Source organism: Podarcis raffonei, chromosome 14, assembly GCF_027172205.1.
Source record: "Podarcis raffonei isolate rPodRaf1 chromosome 14, rPodRaf1.pri, whole genome shotgun sequence".
Classification (NCBI taxonomy): domain Eukaryota; kingdom Metazoa; phylum Chordata; class Lepidosauria; order Squamata; family Lacertidae; genus Podarcis; species Podarcis raffonei.
In genome coordinates, this window is record NC_070615.1 from 29,838,505 (window position 1) to 29,857,852 (window position 19,348).

The window sequence follows — 19,348 nt, forward strand, 5'->3', positions numbered from 1 at the left end:
TAATTTCCCTGCAAATCCCCCCACCATCCGTTTTTTCTCCTCCCACTAAGGTAAGATTAAAGTGCTTCGCTCCATCACTGCCTGATTTCAACAAGCAGCAGCTGAGCACAAGTGCTATGAGGACACTAGTCATCGAGCCCTTTGGCACCACCAGAGTGCCCCAGCACTGAAGACCACCCACAGGGCAGCCTCCAGACATTGAATGTAGATATGGCTCTCTCTCCCCTGGTTTAGACTATAACAGTCTGAACCTCCACTTCCTCCTCCTGGGTGGCAATCACAAACTCTCCCGTGTGCTCCATTATTTCAATGTCTTCGGATGCCACCATTGTCACTGTTGCCTCTTCAGCCTCGCTGCTCCCCTCTGTGGTCAACACTGCTCCTTCACCAATGGCTGAAGCCAGCGTCATGGCAACCTGCTCCGTGAGACTCTCAGGAGTTGCTATGGCAATTGTGTCTGCGTCTGTGCCATCAGGTGTCAAGGCAGAACTTTCTGCCACAGTGACATTCTGGACAATTATCTGATGGCCAGAATTTGCTTGGTTGACGATCTGCTGAACTACTTTCATGATGTGACTGTCCACCTGCATGGAAGGAAGGAAATACACCAATGATTCAAAGCCAGATTTGCACACACTGTCCCAGAGTTGTTGCACGTGTAGTTCGAGTCCAACAGAGGATGACAAGTGTGGCATATATTTTCATGAACAGCAGCCTTCCCCAAGGTGGTGCCCCCCAAATGTTTCAGAATACAACTCATAGCCAGCACAGCCACTCTTTTAAAAATGTGTCCAGAGAGAAAGAAACAAAAACCATGGAGCCAAAAAGCCCTAAAGGAGGGGGTATGTCAACTACTTGACAATGAATAAATGTTAGTTCCTTTTCACCTATTAAAGTGCAAAGGAATATATAGGTAAAGGTAAAGGGACCCCTAACCATTAGGTCCAGTCGTGACAGACTCTGGGGTTGCTCATCTCGCTTTATTGGCCGACAGAGCTGGCGTACAGCTTCCGGGTCATGTGGCCAGCATGACTAAGCCGCTTCTGGCGAACCACAGCAGCGCACGGAAACGCTGTTTACCTTCCCACCGGAGAGGTACCTATTTATCTACTTGCACTTTGACATGCTTTCGAACTGCTAGGTTGGCAGGAGCAGGGACCAAGCAATGGGAGCTCACCCCGTCGCAGGGATTTGAACCGCCGACCTTCTGATCGGCAAGTCCTAGGCTCTGTGGTTTAACCCACAGTGCCACCTGCGTCAAAGGAATATATAAGTGGACAGAAATCTGACATGCTGTCCAGCTCCAAACTAGCAAGTTCTTCCCTCCTCCAGCAAACTAACAGATGGGGTGTGAAGAGTCCAAAGATAAAGGGTGGGGAAGAGAAGAGAGAATACAGAGTTCGGCAATGGCTCTTGCTTTAAAATCAGAGTCGCTTTAAGACCAAACCACTTGTTTTTCTTTCTCAGTGCCAGGAACTGGGGAGGTTCTCCTCTCTGAAAGGGGTTGTGGAACTTTGGGAAGTGGACACAGAGCACCTGTGTTGCATACAGAAAACCTCAGGTTCAATCCCTGGTGGATGGCAAAGACCTTTTTCTGCCCTAGATCCTGGAGGGCAGACCTGGTAGAAAGCAGCTTCCTAGATCCACTCTCCCACCCAAGAAGGTATTAAACAAACAGGCTACCTAGTCATGTGTGTGTGTGTGTGTGTGTTTGCCACAAAGATGTCTCGGTAATTTTATCAATGAATTAATCACTTCAAGCTTCAAAGATTTCAGTAGCAAGGATTGTAAGGAGCCTCTTCAGGGAGAGCAACCTACCTCATGCCTTGTCCCTTCTATGATTTCAGCAGCTTCCGTGGTTTCCATCTCTTCGGTAGCTGTCTAAAAGAGAGAGAACACAGATTTCCCCTAAGGTAGGAACTTTACTTTGCAGTGTAATCACATGCAAGTAATATCCTCAGGAATGCTCTTTGCTCCAGGCACAATCCACCACATACCTTCTGCTATGCCTCTCAGGCTCAGCCAGCACAGCCATAGGATGCTGGTGTTCGTGAAAATGGTTCAAAAATAGAATGAACCGGGCTGGTGAAGCCTGGCCTATTCTATTCAGAAGCACTTGACAGATTACAGTCTGGCTCTCGCTGCCCCTGGACAAACCACAACTGAAAACCTCCCACCAACCATGCAGTGTAGGAAAACTTAGTTTTCTCCAAGAGATTCTCCCTCAGTGCTGCTCAGCTACCTCAATGATGTACTCTTGCGTATCTGCCACCACCGAAGAGAACTCCACGAGGACTGTAGGAGGATCTTCAGAAATGACTGTTGCAGCCAAATTGTCAGCAGACTGACCTTCCTCCGACACTGCTTCTTCTTCAGCTTCTTTCAAGGCAAGCAGACAGCCACCTAGGTGACGGATAAGGTAACTCTTGTCAAATTAAAATAATTTCTGTATACTGTACATGTTCAATCCTGACATGCTCAAGTCTCTTATCAAAATATCCTGTCTAAAAAAACCCCCTCTGTGCTAAGGAATGCCAAATTCTTGGCCCCACTGTTTGCAAATATAGCTTGTTTCCTTATTCTGGGTTATTTGCTCAGGGAGCAACGAACTATTAGATAATATTTTAAAATATTAAGCCATTTATACATGCTTTTAAACAAATACTCAGCCACTACAAGAAATCCAGTTCTCCCCACCACCATAGATCAAAAGATCAACCAATATTCTGACCTCTAGAAACTTCGCCAGGAAGGTTCTGCACCCGCCTCCCAACCTCTTGGTCTCTAAATGTTATAGCACTCTACAGAGATGGCGGGCGATGGGGTTGCCAAAAAGCTTCTCCTATTCTAGAAGCTAGCACATGTTGTCCTTGGCTCCAGCTTGCATTTTACATGAAAGGGACAGCTCCCTTACCTTTGGTCCTCAGGTGCCTGTTGAGGGTGCCATGCTCTGCAAAACCACGGCCACATTTGTAACATTTGAAGGGCTTCTCCCCTGTGTGGTGGCGGATGTGGCGCACCAGGGAACCCTTTTCCCGAAATCCCTGACTGCAGAACTGGCAGACGTATGGTTTGTCATCGAGGTGTGTCCGAAAATGCACCTGCTGGGCATTCTGCAGGACAGGAGAGCATGGAAGCCATGAGTGAACATAGACAAATGCAGCAAACTTCCTACACTGGACCTCCTGAGCAGACAGAAGCATTATCCATCGCACACCACTCTTTAAAGTATTTTTTAAAAATCATCTGCTTCACTTTGAGCACGTCAACAAAGCTGCTTGTCTGCCAAGAGCAGTTTTTTAAATAAAGGACAGGTGACTCCAAGGCACTGGAGGCAGACTTGCTGCAAAGAAAAATAAACCACCCAACTTTTGGCACAAAGCCCAGCAGAATCCTTCAGGAAATTTTCATTTGAGCACTTTCAGGACACTCAGAACTCTAGAGAAGCACAACTAGTGCCCTTCGGGCAAAATGGAAAGCAATGCCCCTCACAAGTCTCTCAGTCACTTTGAGTGCTAATGCCAAGGTAAAATTGCTCTGCCCACTTTTCCCTACTGGCACATAGCCCTCCAAAGGTCGCCTAAAAGGGGATGCGGCCCTGGGGCTTAACCAGGTTCCCATCAAAGAACAAGTCCCAAAAGATGTGGGGCTCCTACCTTCGTCTTGTATCTCTTGCCACATTTGGGGCAAGGATATGGCCGCTCATCAGAGTGAACCCTCCTGTGTCCCTTCACATGCGCAATTGTTTTGTACAGCTTGCCGCAATCCCCACAACGGAACCGCCGCTCGTTCACGTGCACTTCCTGGTGTTTTTTCAGCAAGTAGCCCTTGGTGAATCTTTTGCCACACTCTTCACATGGGAAAGGTTTGTAGTCTGGGCAAGGGGTGGGAAGTTTCACAAAAAAAGAGGATTGGAGCAGGCAGAATATCCAGTATTTATGACATTTGAAAATGAAAGGCAGTAGAATATCAAAGAAGAAACTGCCTTCATAGCCGCAGAAGAACTGCCCATAAATTTTCTGTTCGTAGCAAAGAGGACAGGTGCCTCAGGCATGAGGCTGATTTAGCCAGAGATCTCGGGGTTGACCTTTGCTCAAAGACGAACCCGCATACAGAAGCTAAACTTAAAGCCAGTATCTGCAATACTCAGCTAAATAACTGAGCAAGCCCGAGACATCTACCATTTTTGCTACTGAGTAAATAATTTCTCAGCAATTCTGAGGCATTCAAACTATTTTTAGTTTTATGGTATCTTGCAGCAATGTGCACCAATCTAACAGAGAAAATAAATTATTTGCATGCCTTGGAAAGCCACCCAGCTGCAGCCTGATAAAACTTTGTGGCTGTACAAGGAAGCAATTTGTCCATGGATACCTTGACGAGACACAACAAGATGTCCCCTTACCAAAATGTCTGCTAATGTGCTGGTCAAGGGAGCTGTGTTCCCGGAAGACTTCACTGCAGTAGGGGCACACCTGGCCCTCATCAGTCGAATCTGCATCTGGCTATGAGACAGAGGGGGGCAGCATAAGTACTTGACATTGCAAAAGCTTGAATCGGGTTATCCTATTTGAAATGCAGCATATGCCACTGTTAAAGCAGCAAAGGGCGGCGCACGTCATGTGTTAACCCGTATACAGCTGCACACCACCAAGACCTTTAGTCATGAATCAGCCAAACCTGACTTCAGGAGAGGTGAGTTAACCTAAATACAGGAAAAACAGCTACCCTGACAAACTTACAGTTTCTGCTTGCTCGATCTTCACGTACTGCTCCCCACACAGCTTCTCGGGCATCTCCACCTCTTCATTCTTTGACTCCTCTGCAACAGTCACCTCATTGGCTTCATCTGATTTGGTCGCCTCCTCCATGGACACCTGTTCTATCACAATCCCAGAATTCCTCATGGCTTCCCTCAGCAAGTTCTCATTGTCATCTCCCTCAGGGGGCAGATCCTCAGGATTTGAAGGCTAAAGAAAACCAGGGACAGATGCAGGGCAGTTAACTGCAAAGTAGAGACCAATTGTTTTAGCCCCAGAAGTTGCTAAAAGCTCTCTCTTAAGCCAGCATTCCTCAGCCCTTTGAACTCAGGAAACCACTGGCATCTCTTCTCCCGGGCCCCACAACCCACCAGAAAATGCAAATGACTCCCAGAGAATGCCATATGCAAGGTTTAGATTGGGATTTAACTCCCAGATGTTCCTTGCCTCTCTGCAATTTAGTTAGAATAGCCATTTTTGAGGAAGCAACATTAAACCCCTACCACTGGGCCTGCTCGCTACAGAATCTTTTTACCCTCTGCAATTTTACACTTACACACACTCAGTAGTGGCCCGTCTTACAATTTGAGACCCACTCTCTTAAACAGAAAAACCAAACTCTGTTAGCCAACTGATCTCAGATGCCTGTGCAGAGCGTACCAAAAGTTCTCAAATTTCTAAAGAGGGAGACATTATTTAGAACTGCTTGCTTTCTTGCAGATGAGCTTTGAGTTTTGATGCCTTGTGTTGGGCTTGAAATTATCCAGGTAAACTTATCACCTCCAAGATTTCAAAGCAAGACTTCTTTAGAATTTTCTTTCCACCTAGCCCCTTGAGACTGGTCAGGCATGTTGTCTCATCATGCCAAACCCATAACTGGAAATCAGTGTGTGTCTCTAGTCTAAGCCAAATGCCAACCTTCCCCTCATGATGGGTGGCACTAACCTCTTGGCCCAACAATTTCTCCTCTGTGATTGGGAGCTCCTGCACCTGGACGTGAACTTCATGGAGGACATTCCCTTTTGCATCCGTCACTAAATGAATCACAGGAGGGGACTCCACAGACTGAGCTGCTAGCGAGGGAACAGCCTCTACAGTGGAGTCATTTGACCCTTGAAAAAAGCAGCAAACAGGAGTCTCAGCAAGCAGCCTAGCTCCCAAATACAACTTCCCACTTTGAGGTCTTCTCTTCCCCCAGTATCCAAAGCAATTTCCTCTGTTTGCAATATTTCTGCATTTACATGATGCTTTCAAATTGCTGAAGTACTTCAAACACCATCTTGCTTACAAGCAACTATTTAAAGTAGGCATGTTGCGGGTTGCGGCCTAAGGCCTCCTAGAGGCAAGACTTGGATTTCTGTATTCAGAGCCTGATTGCTTAGCCACCATGCTACTCAACAAGAAAAGGCCTCTCAGAAAACAGAGGCAAAGTCACAGAGGACACCCCACATGTGAGGTCAGAAATGTCCCCCCTTACTCAACTGCCTTCTAGATCTGCCATAGACATGAGCTGCATCTTGCTTTGGACCAACAGAGAATACTTTCAATGAAAGACAACAAAACTGTACAAACAGCAGGGCAAGCTGCTGGTCTTTTCACTGACCTGCTGCTAAATCCTCTTTGCTCACAACTATTTCCTTGTTCATATTGAAGCGGGTTTTCTCAGTACAAGGAGTCAAGGATTTCAGGTGCCGGGTCAAGGCTCCTGACTCTCGGAAGCTTTTTCCACATTTCTTGCACTTGTAAGGACGCTCATCTTAACAGGTTGAGAAGTAAAATACAAGAGTTATAACATGGAAGAAAATGGCCAATGGACTCCAGCTAAGAAATTTTCCCTCTTCTGCTTCTCTCAGAAAAGGAAGCAGATGGGGATGATGTGACTGGATCCCGATGGGATGTTCCTTTCATAGCATCCACAGTAGCATCCTTTTGGCAGTGCTAGCAAACTGGAGGCTTAGTGCATGGCTCTCATGCCTTCCATTGTCGCCAGCAGAGGGGGTTTGTCCATTCTGACTCAATCATTATACACCAACAAGCACTGAGGGGTTTTCTACACATGTAGCACCATCATGGATTTTATAACAAACCAATCTGTCCTCTCACCTGTATGACGACGGTGGTGTCTGATCAGCGAGCCCTTGGTCCTGAAAGATGTCCCACATATCTTACACTCATAATCCTTCCTGCTGCTGTGAGTTATCATGTGAGCTTTGAGGATGCTGGCCTGGAGCAAGGAGAAAGGAACTATTGGTGATGCTGCCAGGCACACAGATCACCTGTTTTAACCAATGGAGAATTTCAAGCTGTAGCTACACAAGCACACACATATTTCACACACAAAAACAAACACACAGTTGTACCTCGGAAGTTGAACGGAATCCATTCTGGAAGTCCGTTCAACTTCCAAAACATTCAGGAACCAAGGCACAGCTTCCAATGGGCTGCAGGAAGCTCCTGCAGTCCAGCGGAAGCCGCAACGGACGTTCAGGTTCCAAAGAACGTTCACAAACCGGAATAATCACCGGAACGTTCACAAACCAGTTTGCACCATTTGGGAGCCAAAACATTCAACTCGCAAGGCGTTTGACTTCTGAGGTACGACTCTATAGGCAAAAATGATGGCGTATACGTAAAAGTTAAAATCTGGTTTTGATTTTGAAGGTTTGGCAACATTTTACTTGTACAGTAGTACCTCTGGTTACGTACTTAATTCGTTCCGGAGGTCTGTTCTTAACCTGAAACTGTTCTTAACCTGAAGAACCACTTTAGCTAATGGGGCCTCCCGTTGCTGCCACGTCACCACCGCAGGATTTCTGTTCTCATCCTGAAGCAAAGTTCTTAACCTGAGGTATTATTTCTGGATTAGCGGAGTCTGTAACCTGAAGCGTATGTAACCCGAGGTACCACTGTATTCAGATTTGAGTTTTTTACTTGTCTATTGCAAGCCACCCAAATGCTATGAATAAATCAATAAATCAATAAATCAATAAATAAATATCTCTACAGTATTTCCTTATTTGTCCAGCACTATCTTATACGATCTGGTACAAACTTCAAACATACCGTTTTGAATGTCTTGTGGCATAGTTCACAGACGTATCGGCCTTCTTTATTAACCAGCAGCTTAACTTTGATGAGCTCCATGGAGGCCCCTTCTTCTGGGCCTTCAGGACTATCCTGCCCCTCTCCAGGGTCACCATCAATGTGGCCATTTGGGCTTTCAAATACATGGTCTCCAGCTACAATGACTTCTTTGATGTGCCCACTACCTGCAACCAGAACACCACACAGTAAACCAGATACTATCAAACCATACAAACTATCAAAGTCTGCATAAAGGTCTTATGACAATGACCATTTTGATCCTTGTCATAATACTGTCTTGTATATTTTTTTCACTTTTTCACTGCAAGTGCATTTGATAGTTTTACTAAGTTATTCCTTACAACCCCAAATTCTCTTTCCTGGACAGCCAGTTCATTGCACCCAGAACTTGCGGTTCTCTTTGTTATTCTCCTAACTTATTCACCTCAGTTTGTACTCAGCTTACATTGAACCTCATTTGCCGTTCTGCCGACTGTTCATCTGGTTTGGAGAGCCTATCACATTTCTCATTGTTTTCTTGGATTTTCACCATCCTGCATAATTTGGTTTCATCTGGAAACTTTGCTACTTCATCAAACCCCAGGTTAATTATTAGAGTTAAACAGCTTGGGTCCTTGAGCAACAACACTGCATTTTCCTGTGTTGTGAGAACTGTTTACTCCTACAATTTTTTTGCTGTTCTTTCACCAGCTACCTATCCCCATGACAAGCTGTGAATGAAAAGTTTACTTAGGAACTTTTATTAGGGGGGGTTGTCAAAGGATTATGGAATTCAAGCTTATACTGTTTGATTTACCTTTATGTACTTTCTACAAGTTTATTGAAACACTCAAAATACCTCAGAAAGTTTGGTGAACATACCTAGTATTGCAGATGTGTTGCTGATTTCTTCTGTTATTGGAGAAGCTTCAACAACTATATGAGCTACAGTTATAGGCTCTTCAACAGATGAAATGACCTGTGCAGCAAACTGAGTTTTAGTAAAAGAATGCATATTGCAATAGTTATAGCCAAACAGTGAGAGTTGCAAAATTAAAAATATTTCTCTGCTCACACTTTATTCACTCTTCCCCAAAGTGATGGAGGTTTGTTGTCTGCACCAATCAAGTGCTGCTTGCAAAGGAACACCTGGGAACTCCTTTTGAGGTTCAGTGGTTCCTTTGGAATCATGTTTTTAGATGCCTTAAAACCTGACATCAGGTGTGGAGGTGTGCTTTGGGGGAAATGGCCTCACAAGTCAAACGAGGACCCATGCCAGGCCCAATTAGGTCCACTGACCAGAGGCTTCCCACTACTGATTTCAACAGTAGTCAGTTGACTTACCCTGCCACTCTTGCAGTAGGACTTAAAAAAGACATCTGTGAATTTCCAGGCATCACACCTAAGTCTCCCTCAAACCCATCCAGGAATTACCCAAAACTACTAGAGCAATATTGTCATGCTTTCCCCCACCCACTGCCCTCAATGAGAAAACTTGTCCTAGCAAGCAGTCTCAGGGCTAGAAGAGAATCCAGCCATCGCATTCCCCACATCCTGCTTCAGGAAACTTGCCGGGGTTGTTACTGCTGTAGTATCTTGCTGCCTCTGGCAAAGCTTTTGTAATTTGTGCTGTACAAATTCTTCCAAAGAAGTGAACTCAGACTGGCACCGACCACACTTGTGCCTGTCATCTTCATCTAAAATTCAAAGGATAAGAAAACTGTCACCATCTTCAGATGGAATAACAAAGACAAAGCATTCAAACCAGCTGGTTTCTAGCTTATATTGGTCAATATATGATAGGAAGGAAGTTGTACAAATTGTTACCTAAGCATTGATAGGATAGCTTGAGAACACACCTTGACATAAAAGCATCCAGTAAATGGGAAAAACAAGCTGAGAAGAATTTATCATTGATTAATATTTGAACATGATTTTGCAATGCTTAATAAGGGTCAAGTGCAAAAAGGGGCAGAGCTCCTGCACCCTAAAAAGCTGTGTAGAAGAGAATTTCAATACAGCAGCTTGCACAAGTTACATTGCTGAAATCCCCATTCCCAGCACTTCCACTGTCCTCTCTTAAATGTAACCATGAAATACATGCTTTCTCAGAGAAAAGATGTAGGCAGGAGCTATTTTACAACTGAGCAACTCTGGCTAAGAAACAAGTCTGTCATGTTTCTTTCCTGACTCTGGCATATTAGCAGAAGCAGTGTTCCTGATCATTCTCATCCAGGCTGTGGTTTAAAAGAACAGGTGTTGGGTTAGATTAAAAAGAAGTGAAACTTCAGGGATATAGACTCTGAAAGCTCAGTGCGGCTTTCGCAGACCTGCCACCTTCCAGATGTCTTGGCATAGCTGTCAACGTTTCCCCTTTTTTAAGGGAAATTCCCTTATTCTGAATAGGATTCCTCGCAAGAAAGGGGAAAAGTTGACAGCTATGTGTCTTGGGCTACAACTCCCATCAACCTCAAGCATGGCCACGTTGACTGAGGCTCATGAGAGTAGTAGTTCTGAGAGTTGTAGAGGCTGGAAGCGAGGAACCGGACAGGAGGCTGAGTGGCACTCTTTTCCCGAGGCTCAACCAACTTCTGCCTCGCTCCAAAGAAGGAGGAGCGCAGGCGCGACACCGTAATTTTCAGAATAGAGAGGCCTCCACTCTCCCATCGTATTGGACCTTCACCTTTATTGGGTGGCTTAACGAGCTGCTGTATCAACAAGCCCAAGAGCGGGCTGCGCAAAGAGCTGAGGGGACCACGGGCACCCCTTCCTCCTCGGGAGGAACATTACTTTACAGAGAGTAAGAGACCTCTCCCCTCCTCCCCATCCCTGCCTATCTGCCAAGCCGGTACCTTCTTCACCGAAAGGCGCCGGGAGACTGAGGAAGGCGGCGGGCCCCTGGTTCGCGCCGGAGACCGCCTCAGCCACACACTCCTGTCCCCGTGGCCCAACTGCCGTAAGCCCCGCCGGCCCAGCGCTCGTTGCCATCGCGGCCTCCATGTCGCAAGGCGCCGCAACCATCAAGATGGCGGCTTTACGGCCGTGTCGTCATAACAACGAGCCCGGCGCCGCCACGGGGCGGGGCCGCAGAGCCCGAACTTTTGCCAATTGAGGCGAAGCTCGGGGTTTCCTCTCCTCAGCTCACCTGAAGTGGGCAGAGCCACCACGGCGCCGCAGCCAATGAGGAGCAAGGGCGGAAAGGCTCTATTTCGGCTAGGCCAATGGGAACCTGGCAAATGCGGACGAAGCCCGAGCAAACGAAGCGAGGAGACGGCGTCTCACCCAATAGCAAAGTGGCTTCGCTTCATCTCGGCCAATAAGCAGCTACGGCGGGCGGGGCTCAGGCAGGGGTCTAAAGGCTGCGGTCACCTCACTCTCTCCCTCAAGGCGCAAGATGAGGCGGAGCCTGAAAAGCCGGCCCCGCCCAATCAGCGCCAGCTCGCGCCGCCTCCCAGCCAATCGACGTCGAGGAGAAGTCGTGAGAAGAAAGCAGCGCCGATTTCTCTCAGTCCGTCCATCTGAGCAGGTCCGCGATGGCGAAGCGGTGCGAACGGCTGGGAACGTCGGCCGCGGCGCGGTCGGCGCTACGGGACGCGGAGGCGGTGCTGTTCGACTGCGACGGGGTGCTGTGGCGGGGCGAGGCGGCGATTCCCGGGGCGGCGGAGGCGCTGGGCCGCCTGGCGGGCGCCGGGAAGCAGCTGTGCTACGTGACCAATAACTCTTCGCGCACGCGCCAGGCCTACGTGGAGAAGTTACAGCGCCTGGGCTTCCCGCCGGCCGAGACGCGGCAGGTCTTCGGCTCCGCCTACTGCGCCGCGCGCTACTTGAGCCACGCCCTTCCTGCGGGAGGCGCCGCCTACGTGCTGGGCGGGGCCGCCCTCAGCGCCGAGCTGGAGGCGGTGGGCGTGGCGCACCTGGGCACGGGCCCCGCCCCCGAGCCGGGGTCCGCCAACTTTGGTTCCCGCGCCCCGCTCGATCCTTCTGTGCGGGCGGTGCTGGTGGGCTACGACGAGCACTTCAGCTACGGCAAGCTCTGCCTGGCCCTGCGCTACCTGATGCGCGACGGCTGTCTCCTGGTGGGCACCAACCGGGACAACCGTCTGCCGCTCGAGGGAGGGAGCGCCGTCCCCGGTGCGTACACGCGTGTTATTGTGTATGTGTGCGCGCTTAAGTGCGTCAGACCGCATTTGAGCTCCAGCTGAGCGCGACAGTCCGGAAGGGCACAGGTGGCAGAGCGAGCATAGGACGTGACGGAGGACACGTTCACACGCTCGCATTTAAAGCGCTACAATATCACTTGAACAGCCATTGTTGTTGTTGTTTAGTCGTTTAGTCGTGTCCGACTCTTCGTGACCCCATGGACCAGAGAACGCCAGGCACCCCTGTCCTCCACTACCTCCCGCAGTTTGGTCAAACTCATGCTGGTAACCTCGAAAACACTATCCAACCATCTCATCCTCTGTCGCCCCCTTCTCCTTGTGCCCTCCATCTTTCCCAGCATCAGTGTCTTCTCCAGGGAGTCTTCTCTTCTCATGAGGTGGCCAAAGTACTGGAGCCTCAGCTTCACGATCTGTCCTTCCAGTGAGCACTCAGGGCTGATTTCATTAAGAATGGATGCGTTTGATCTTCTTGCAGTCCATGGGACTCTCAAGAGTCTTCTCCAGCACCATAATTCAAAAGCATCAATTCTTCGGCGATCAGCCTTCTTTATGGTCCAGCTCTCACTTCCATACATCACTACTGGGAAAACCATGGCTTTAACTATACGGACCTTTGTTGGTAAGGTGACGTCTCTACTTCTCAAGATGCTGTCTAGGCCTGTCATTGCCCTTCTCCCAAGAAGCAGGCGTCTTTTAATTTCGTGGCTGCTGTCACCATCTGCAGTGATCATGGAGCCCAAGAAAGTAAAATCTCTCACTGCCTCCATTTCTTCCCCTTCTATTTGCCAGGAGGTGATGGGACCAGTGGCCATGATCTTCGTTTTTTTGATGTTGAGCCTCAGACCATATTTTGCGCTCTCCTCTTTCACCCTCATTAAAAGGTTCTTTAATTCCTCCTCACTTTCTGCCATCAAGGTTGTGTCATCTGCATATCTGAGGTTGTTGATATTTCTTCCGGCAATCTTAATTCCAGCTTGGGATTCATCCAGCCCAGCCTTTCGCATGATGTATTCTGCATATAAGTTAAATAAGCAGGGAGATAAAATACAGCCTTGTCGTACGCCTTTCCCAATTTTGAACCAATCAGTTGTTCCATATCCAGTTCTAACTGTAGCTTCTTGTCCCACATAGAGATTTCTCAGGAGACAGATGAGGTGATCAGGCACTCCCATTTCTTTAAGAACTTGCCATAGTTTGCTGTGGTCGACACAGTCAAAGGCTTTTGCATAGTCAATGAAGCAGAAGTAGATGTCTTTCTGGAACTCTCTAGCTTTCTCCATAATCCAGCGCATGTTTGCAATTTGGTCTCTGGTTCCTCTGCCTCTTCTAAATCCAGCTTGCACTTCTGGGAGTTCTCGATCCACATACTGTTTGAGCCTTCCTTGTAGAATTTTAAGCATAACCTTGCTAGCGTGTGAAATGAGTGCAATTGTGCGGTAGTTGGAGCATTCTTTGGCACTGCCCTTCTTTGGGATTGGGATGTAGACTGATCTTCTCCAATCTTCTGGCCACTGCTGAGTTTTCCAAATTTGCTGGCATATTGAGTGTAGCACCTTAACAGCATCATCTTTTAAAATTTTAAATAGTTCAGCTGGAATACCATCACTTCCACTGGCCTTGTTATTTGCAGTGCTTTCTAAGGCCCATTTGACTTCACTTTCCAGGATGTCTGGCTCAAGGTCAGCAACCACACTACCTGGGGTGTACGAGACATCCATATCTTTCTGGTATAATTCCTCTGTGTATTCTTGCCACCTCTTCTTGATGTCTTCTGCTTCTGTTAGGTCCTTACCACTTTTGTCCTTTATTATGGTAATCTTTGTACGAAATGTTCCTTTCATATCTCCAATTTTCTTGAACAGATCTCTGGTTCTTCCCATTCTGTTGTTTTCCTCTATTTGTTTGCATTGCTCGTTTAAGAAGGCCTTCTTGTCTCTCCTTGCTATTCTTTGGAAATCTGCATTCAATTTCCTGTATCTTTCACTATCTCCCTCGCATTTTGCTTGCCTTCTCTCCTCCGCTATTTGTAAGGCCTCGTTGGACAGCCACTTTGCTTTCTTGCATTTCCTTTTCATGGGGATGGTTTTCGTTGCTGCCTCCTGTACAATGTTACGAGCCTCCATCCATAGTTCTTCAGGCACTCTGTCCACCAAATCTAAATCCTTAAACCTGTTCGTCACTTCCACTGTGTATTCATAAGGGATCTGACTTAGATTGTATCTTACCGGCCCAGTGGTTTTTCCTACTTTCTTCAGTTTAAGCTTGAATTTTGCTATAAGAAGCTGATGATCTGAGCCACAATCAGCTCCAGGTCTTGTTTTTGCTGACTGTATAGAGCTTCTCCATCTTTGGCTGCAGAGAATATAATCAATCTGATTTCGATACTGCCCATCTGGTGATGTCCATGTGTAGAGTCGTCTCTTGTGTTGTTGGAAAAGCGTGTTTGTGATGACCAGCTTGTTCTCTTGACAGAACTCTATTAGCCTTTGCCCTGCTTCGTTTTGATCTCCAAGGCCAAACTTGCCAGTTGTTCCTTTTATCTCTTGCCTCCCTACTTTAGCATTCCAATCCCCTATAACGAGAAGAACATCCTTCTTTGGTGTCACTTCTATAAGGTGTTGTAAGTCTTCATAGAATTGGTCAATTTCAGTTTCTTCAGCACCAGTAGTTGGTGCATAAACTTGGATTACTGTGATGTTAAAAGGTCTGCCTTGGATTCGTATCGAGATCATTCTATCATTTTTGAGATTGCATCCCAGTACAGCTTTCGCCACTCTTTTGTTGACTATGAGGGCCACTCCATTTCTTTTACGGATTTCTTGCCCACAGTAGTAGATGTGATGGTCATCCGAACTGAATTCGCCCATTCCCGTCCATTTTAGTTCACTGATGCCCAGGATGTCAATATTTATTCTTGCCATCTCATTTTTGACCACCTCCAACTTACCTAGGTTCATGGTTCTTACATTCCAGGTTCCTATGCAATATTTTTCTTTACAGCATTGGACTTTCCTTTCGCTTCCAGGCATATCCGCAACTGAGCGTCCTTTCGGCTTTGGCCCAGCCGCTTCATCAGCTCTGGATCTACTTGTACTTGCCCTCCGCTCTTCCCCAGTAGCATGTTGGACGCCTTCCGACCTGAGGGGCTCATCTTCCAGCGTCATAACTTTTATATGCCTGTTGTCTTTGTCCATGGAGTTTTCTTGGCAAGGATACTGGAGTGGCTTGCCGGTTCCTCCTCCAGGTGGATCACGTTTGGTCAAAACTCTCCACTATGACCTGTTCATCTTGTGTGCCCTGCTCGGCGTAGTTCATAGCTTCTCTGAGTTCTTCAAGCCCCTTCGCCACGGCAAGGCAGTGATCCATGAAGGGGTGAACAGCCATAGTTTTCCCTAAAGAAAGCTGGGAGTTGTGGTTTAAAGGTGCCGAGGATTGTCAGTAGACCTCTAGTTGCCTCAGTTCACAGTGTAGCGTGACAATCAGTCCCTCTTCCCAGGGAGCTCTGGGAATCGTAACTATGTGAAGCAAATGGTGGTCTAGCAAAGCTCAGCACCCTTAACAATCTATTGCTACCATAAGTCTTTGGGCAAAGCCACAACTAATTAAAGTGGTGTACTGCTTTAAATGTATGGTGTGAATGTGGCCTGTGTCTGGCTATATCTGAGTGCTTGCAGAATGTGATGGGCCCAGAGGGACGCAGGCTGAGTAAGCAAGTAAGCAAAGTGTTTCCCTTGCCTTTCCCCTGCAGGAATGTTGCTTTTTAATGTTTTAATGTTTTGTTATCCTTCTAGCTTACCGTGTATTGGAAGCAATTTTTCAATCCAGCCCAATTTTTATCATCACTACCCTGTTGAGATAGATTACGCAGTCCGAAATAACTCAGTGAGCTTCATAGAAAGCTTAATCTCAGGTCAAGACTAACCCTCATCCCAAGCTTCCTCTAGCCCATTTGTTCAACTCCTGTCGGCCCTCATTAGTATGGCTAAGTGTGAGGAATGATGGGAGCTGTAATAGGAACAGAGAATGCTCCCTTAGATCATTCGCCTCTCTAGTTCAGGACCTGCTACATTGACTGGTAACTGCTTTCCATGATCAGTACTTTTACAGTATGTGGACTGCACACTGCAACAACCTTTATTGGTAGTGGGTGAACACACATGAAAGAGAGGGAAGAGGCCTAAAATGAAGACAAAGTTCTGATTGGGTGCAGACAGGTGGAGGCCTTTCTGATGAGGACCTTGCTAGGCCCACCACAATAGCTGCTTCCTGATATGTGGGCAGATGTTTTCATTAAAAAAATGTTTAATGTCTTTTATCTGGGTGAATAGTTGCTTCAGGGGGGGAAATGCCCTCTGCTCCTGAACCCCAGCCCCTTAAAGGTATCCTTACAGTCAGTGGCGTAGCGTGAGTTGTCAGCACCCGGGGCAAGGCAAGTAATTTGCGCCCCCTAACCCGTGGATTTGCGCCCCCTAACCCGTGGATTTGCGCCCCCTAACCCTAACCCCCAGATGTTGCGCCCGGTGCGGCCGGCCCCCCCTGCACCCCCCACGCTACGCCACTGCTCACAGTTGTTTTGCTCTCAACTGGGTCTCTTCCCAACTCTTTTCAGCATTTGTCACACACCATGGTATGACAATCCTATGTCAGTCTTTAGCTGTGGGGGTTGTCCAGTGGGATGTGCTGACTAGTGGCTGTTGTGGAGTACCAGCAGCTACTTTAAAATGGTGCAGAGATTAGGATAGATGTGTGGGCTGGGGGTGGGTGGGATCATTTGTGAGGCTTGGCAGATTTGACCTGAAAGATTGCCTTTAACATTTCTGAGGAACAGGACTTTACATTGTTCAGCCAATGTGGGAGTGATACTGTTTTCTGTATGATTCCCTGCTTGGGTATTGCTCCGCGCATGATTTGTGTTTGCCTTCTTTAGTAGTACAACATAGCTGAGTTCTCACAGCTGCCTTCCCCCACTGACAGGCTTTATAGACTACTGAGATGAGTTTGGGGTTTGCACTTGTTCCTCAGTGCTGCATGTGGCTCACAATTGCTTTGCTTCTCTTTTTAGGAACTGGCTGCCTTGTCAAAGCAGTGGAGACGGCAGCAGAGCGTGAAGCATTCATCATCGGCAAGCCCAGCCGCTACATCTTTGAGTGTGTGGGCAAGGAGTTCAACATCGATCCTGCTCGCACCATCATGGTCGGCGACCGCTTGGACACAGACATCCTCATGGGCAACAACTGTGGCTTGACAACTCTTCTGACCCTCACAGGGGTCTCCACCCTAGAAGAAGTAAAAGGTCACTTAGAGAGTGACTGTCCTGAGCGGAGAAAGCTAGTCCCCGATTACTATGTTGATAGCATAGCCGACCTTCTCCCCACCCTCCAGGATTAAAAAAGGGAAGTTTTCCAGCTTTTAAAATGTATCTTCTCCCCACCCCCTGCACCCTCAGTGGCTCGAGGCTGGTAGTATCACCTCAGTTACTGCAATGCACATGATTGCTGCTTGCAACTTCAGAGACTTTTAGTGTGTAACTTAGAATTCAAGGTCTCTGTTTACAAATTCCTTTAAAATGCACTTTGGAACAAAGAGGGAAGTGTGTTGTGTTGGTTAGCTTTCAGATGTTGTGAAGCATTAAGTATGTCTTAAACAACCGCAATGTTAATGGCATCAGGGTAGAGTCTTGCTCAGCTGGGTTAAAGGGATTGAGCAGGCTTCTCTTTAAACTTTTCACTGTGGTTCTTTGTGGAAACTATATCCTCATCTGTGGGAAATTCAGGGAAATGAGCAGTAGGAGGGCAATTTCTCTTTTCTGACCTGTAGAACTTGACTTTAAGCTTGGCTTTGATGCTTACTCAGGTCCCGGTTTTAGGCAGCCTGCTTCAGATGTGATTTCAGGAAATAGAAAATCACTTGTGTGTTCAATAATTTTGTTGTTGCGCCTTTCCACACAGCCATTTGCACTTGCTTCAATATGCAAAACACGAAAGATGCTGTCGTGTTTCATGTAATCCTCTAAGATAGTAGGGGTGTGTGTGTATGTGTGTATAAATATAAATATATATATAGTGATGTGAAGAACAGATATCTATTTTAAAAGTGAATTATAATATATCAAAAATAGAATTTATTGTTCAGGAGAAATATCAATAGATTTCCAAAAGATCTTGCTTGTGTTCTTTAGTACATACCACAGCAATACCTGCGCAGTCTGCAAGGTGAAGTACCATTTTAAGTACGGATCATTTGAGGATTCCCAAATTGTGCTAATGGTTGAATTACACATGCAAAGTTACAAAAATGCCACAGTCACATGAAGGTCTTCCTACAAGTTGTAGTAGTTAATGATCCCAAGCATAAATTGTATCATCTGTGGGATCCTCTGGCATAAATATTTTGCGTTCAAGCCATTTTGAAGTCAGTGCTGATCAAGCAACTACAGTAACTTGTCCTGTGCTTCCTATTAAGATCTTAATAGTGGGTTATTCAGAGGACATTGGAAGTCCTTTGCAGATCCACCATGGCACCAATTGTCTGCTGAAAATGGGAGTTCAAGCCATTTTGTTTTGCTGTTTTGTAGGAAACATGATTAAATGCACTCTTGAAGTGTCTGGGTAGTTTTGTCCTTTTGACACTAAATGCCAAATTGTGTAACAACAGCTGAAGAAATCTGATATGGAGATGTAAGGATGAAAGCAGCACTCACTTTGGGTAAACAACAGATGATGCTTGTTTGCTTTCATTTTCCAAATTGTGTGCACATCCATTGTGTGCAGATTATGCTTCCTGTATCACAGACACTTGAAACTTGCATGAACTTGCCACTTTTTGATGCAGCAATAATTGTTGAAATGAAATATATTTTGTATTTATAAATATTATAGGATTAGCATTGACACTTAGAAGTGCTAAAGATACACAATAACACCCCCCCACCCAGCAAGGTACCCTTTATAATTGTTTCTCAATAGAATTTTTTTTCTTCTTAGGCTTGCTGAACTGATTTGTAAGCCTAAAGGTTTTCTCCATCTTCGATGATAATGCAAACTGTTTCTTTCTTTCTGTTTGGACTGACTTGAAAATAACATGATGTCCTTTTGCTAGGACTTGTGCTTATGCAAATTTGGGGAGATTGAGGAATTGTTCCATATATGATAAATGTTGTTTAGAAACCTGTCAACAACTGCTCATACTTACTAGCCATGCAATAGAGCCTTTCACCTCTTTTCACTGTTTCTTCCCTTGTTGTGAAACTGTGCTGGTGAAAGACTAAGCAGTCTGTGTAAAAGCATCTGGGGAAATTCAGTCCTGTTCTTGAGTCATATTAAACAAGAAGTCTCTCTTTTTTCT

General features: G+C 46.5%; 2 protein-coding genes across 2 annotated transcripts; one reads left to right on the forward strand and one right to left on the reverse strand.

The window, feature by feature from the left end:
- Nucleotides 1-161: 161 nt before the first annotated feature.
- On the reverse strand, nt 162-10,974 carry E4F1 (E4F transcription factor 1). The gene is made up of 14 exons (XM_053365248.1): nt 10,697-10,974; nt 9,417-9,541; nt 8,727-8,823; nt 7,824-8,029; nt 6,864-6,984; nt 6,364-6,516; nt 5,706-5,872; nt 4,743-4,970; nt 4,406-4,505; nt 3,657-3,874; nt 2,915-3,113; nt 2,243-2,403; nt 1,819-1,881; nt 162-584 (listed from the first exon to the last, which is right to left on the reverse strand). The coding sequence occupies exons 1-14, from the start codon at nt 10,863-10,865 to the stop codon at nt 231-233; spliced, it is 2,361 nt and encodes a 786-aa protein (XP_053221223.1). The 5' UTR covers nt 10,866-10,974; the 3' UTR covers nt 162-230.
- Nucleotides 10,975-11,017: 43 nt separating this feature from the next.
- PGP (phosphoglycolate phosphatase) lies at nt 11,018-19,343 on the forward strand. The gene is made up of 2 exons (XM_053365256.1): nt 11,018-11,975; nt 17,067-19,343. The coding sequence occupies exons 1-2, from the start codon at nt 11,378-11,380 to the stop codon at nt 17,390-17,392; spliced, it is 924 nt and encodes a 307-aa protein (XP_053221231.1). The 5' UTR covers nt 11,018-11,377; the 3' UTR covers nt 17,393-19,343.
- The last annotated feature ends 5 nt before the right edge of the window (nt 19,344-19,348 follow it).

Bases quoted from the DNA above. Each gene is read 5' to 3' on its own strand.
- E4F1 (XM_053365248.1), bottom strand. From the start codon at position 10,865: ATGGTTGCGGCGCCTTGCGACATGGAGGCCGCGATGGCAACGAGCGCT. The intron at 8,824-9,416 runs GCAAGTTTCCTG...TTTGCTGCACAG, and splicing joins CTACAGCAGTAACAACCCCG to GTCATTTCATCTGTTGAAGA. The intron at 3,875-4,405 runs GTAAGGGGACAT...CCCCTTGCCCAG, and splicing joins GCACATTAGCAGACATTTTG to ACTACAAACCTTTCCCATGT.
- PGP (XM_053365256.1), top strand. From the start codon at position 11,378: ATGGCGAAGCGGTGCGAACGGCTGGGAACGTCGGCCGCGGCGCGGTCG. The intron at 11,976-17,066 runs GTGCGTACACGC...TTCTCTTTTTAG, and splicing joins GGGAGGGAGCGCCGTCCCCG to GAACTGGCTGCCTTGTCAAA.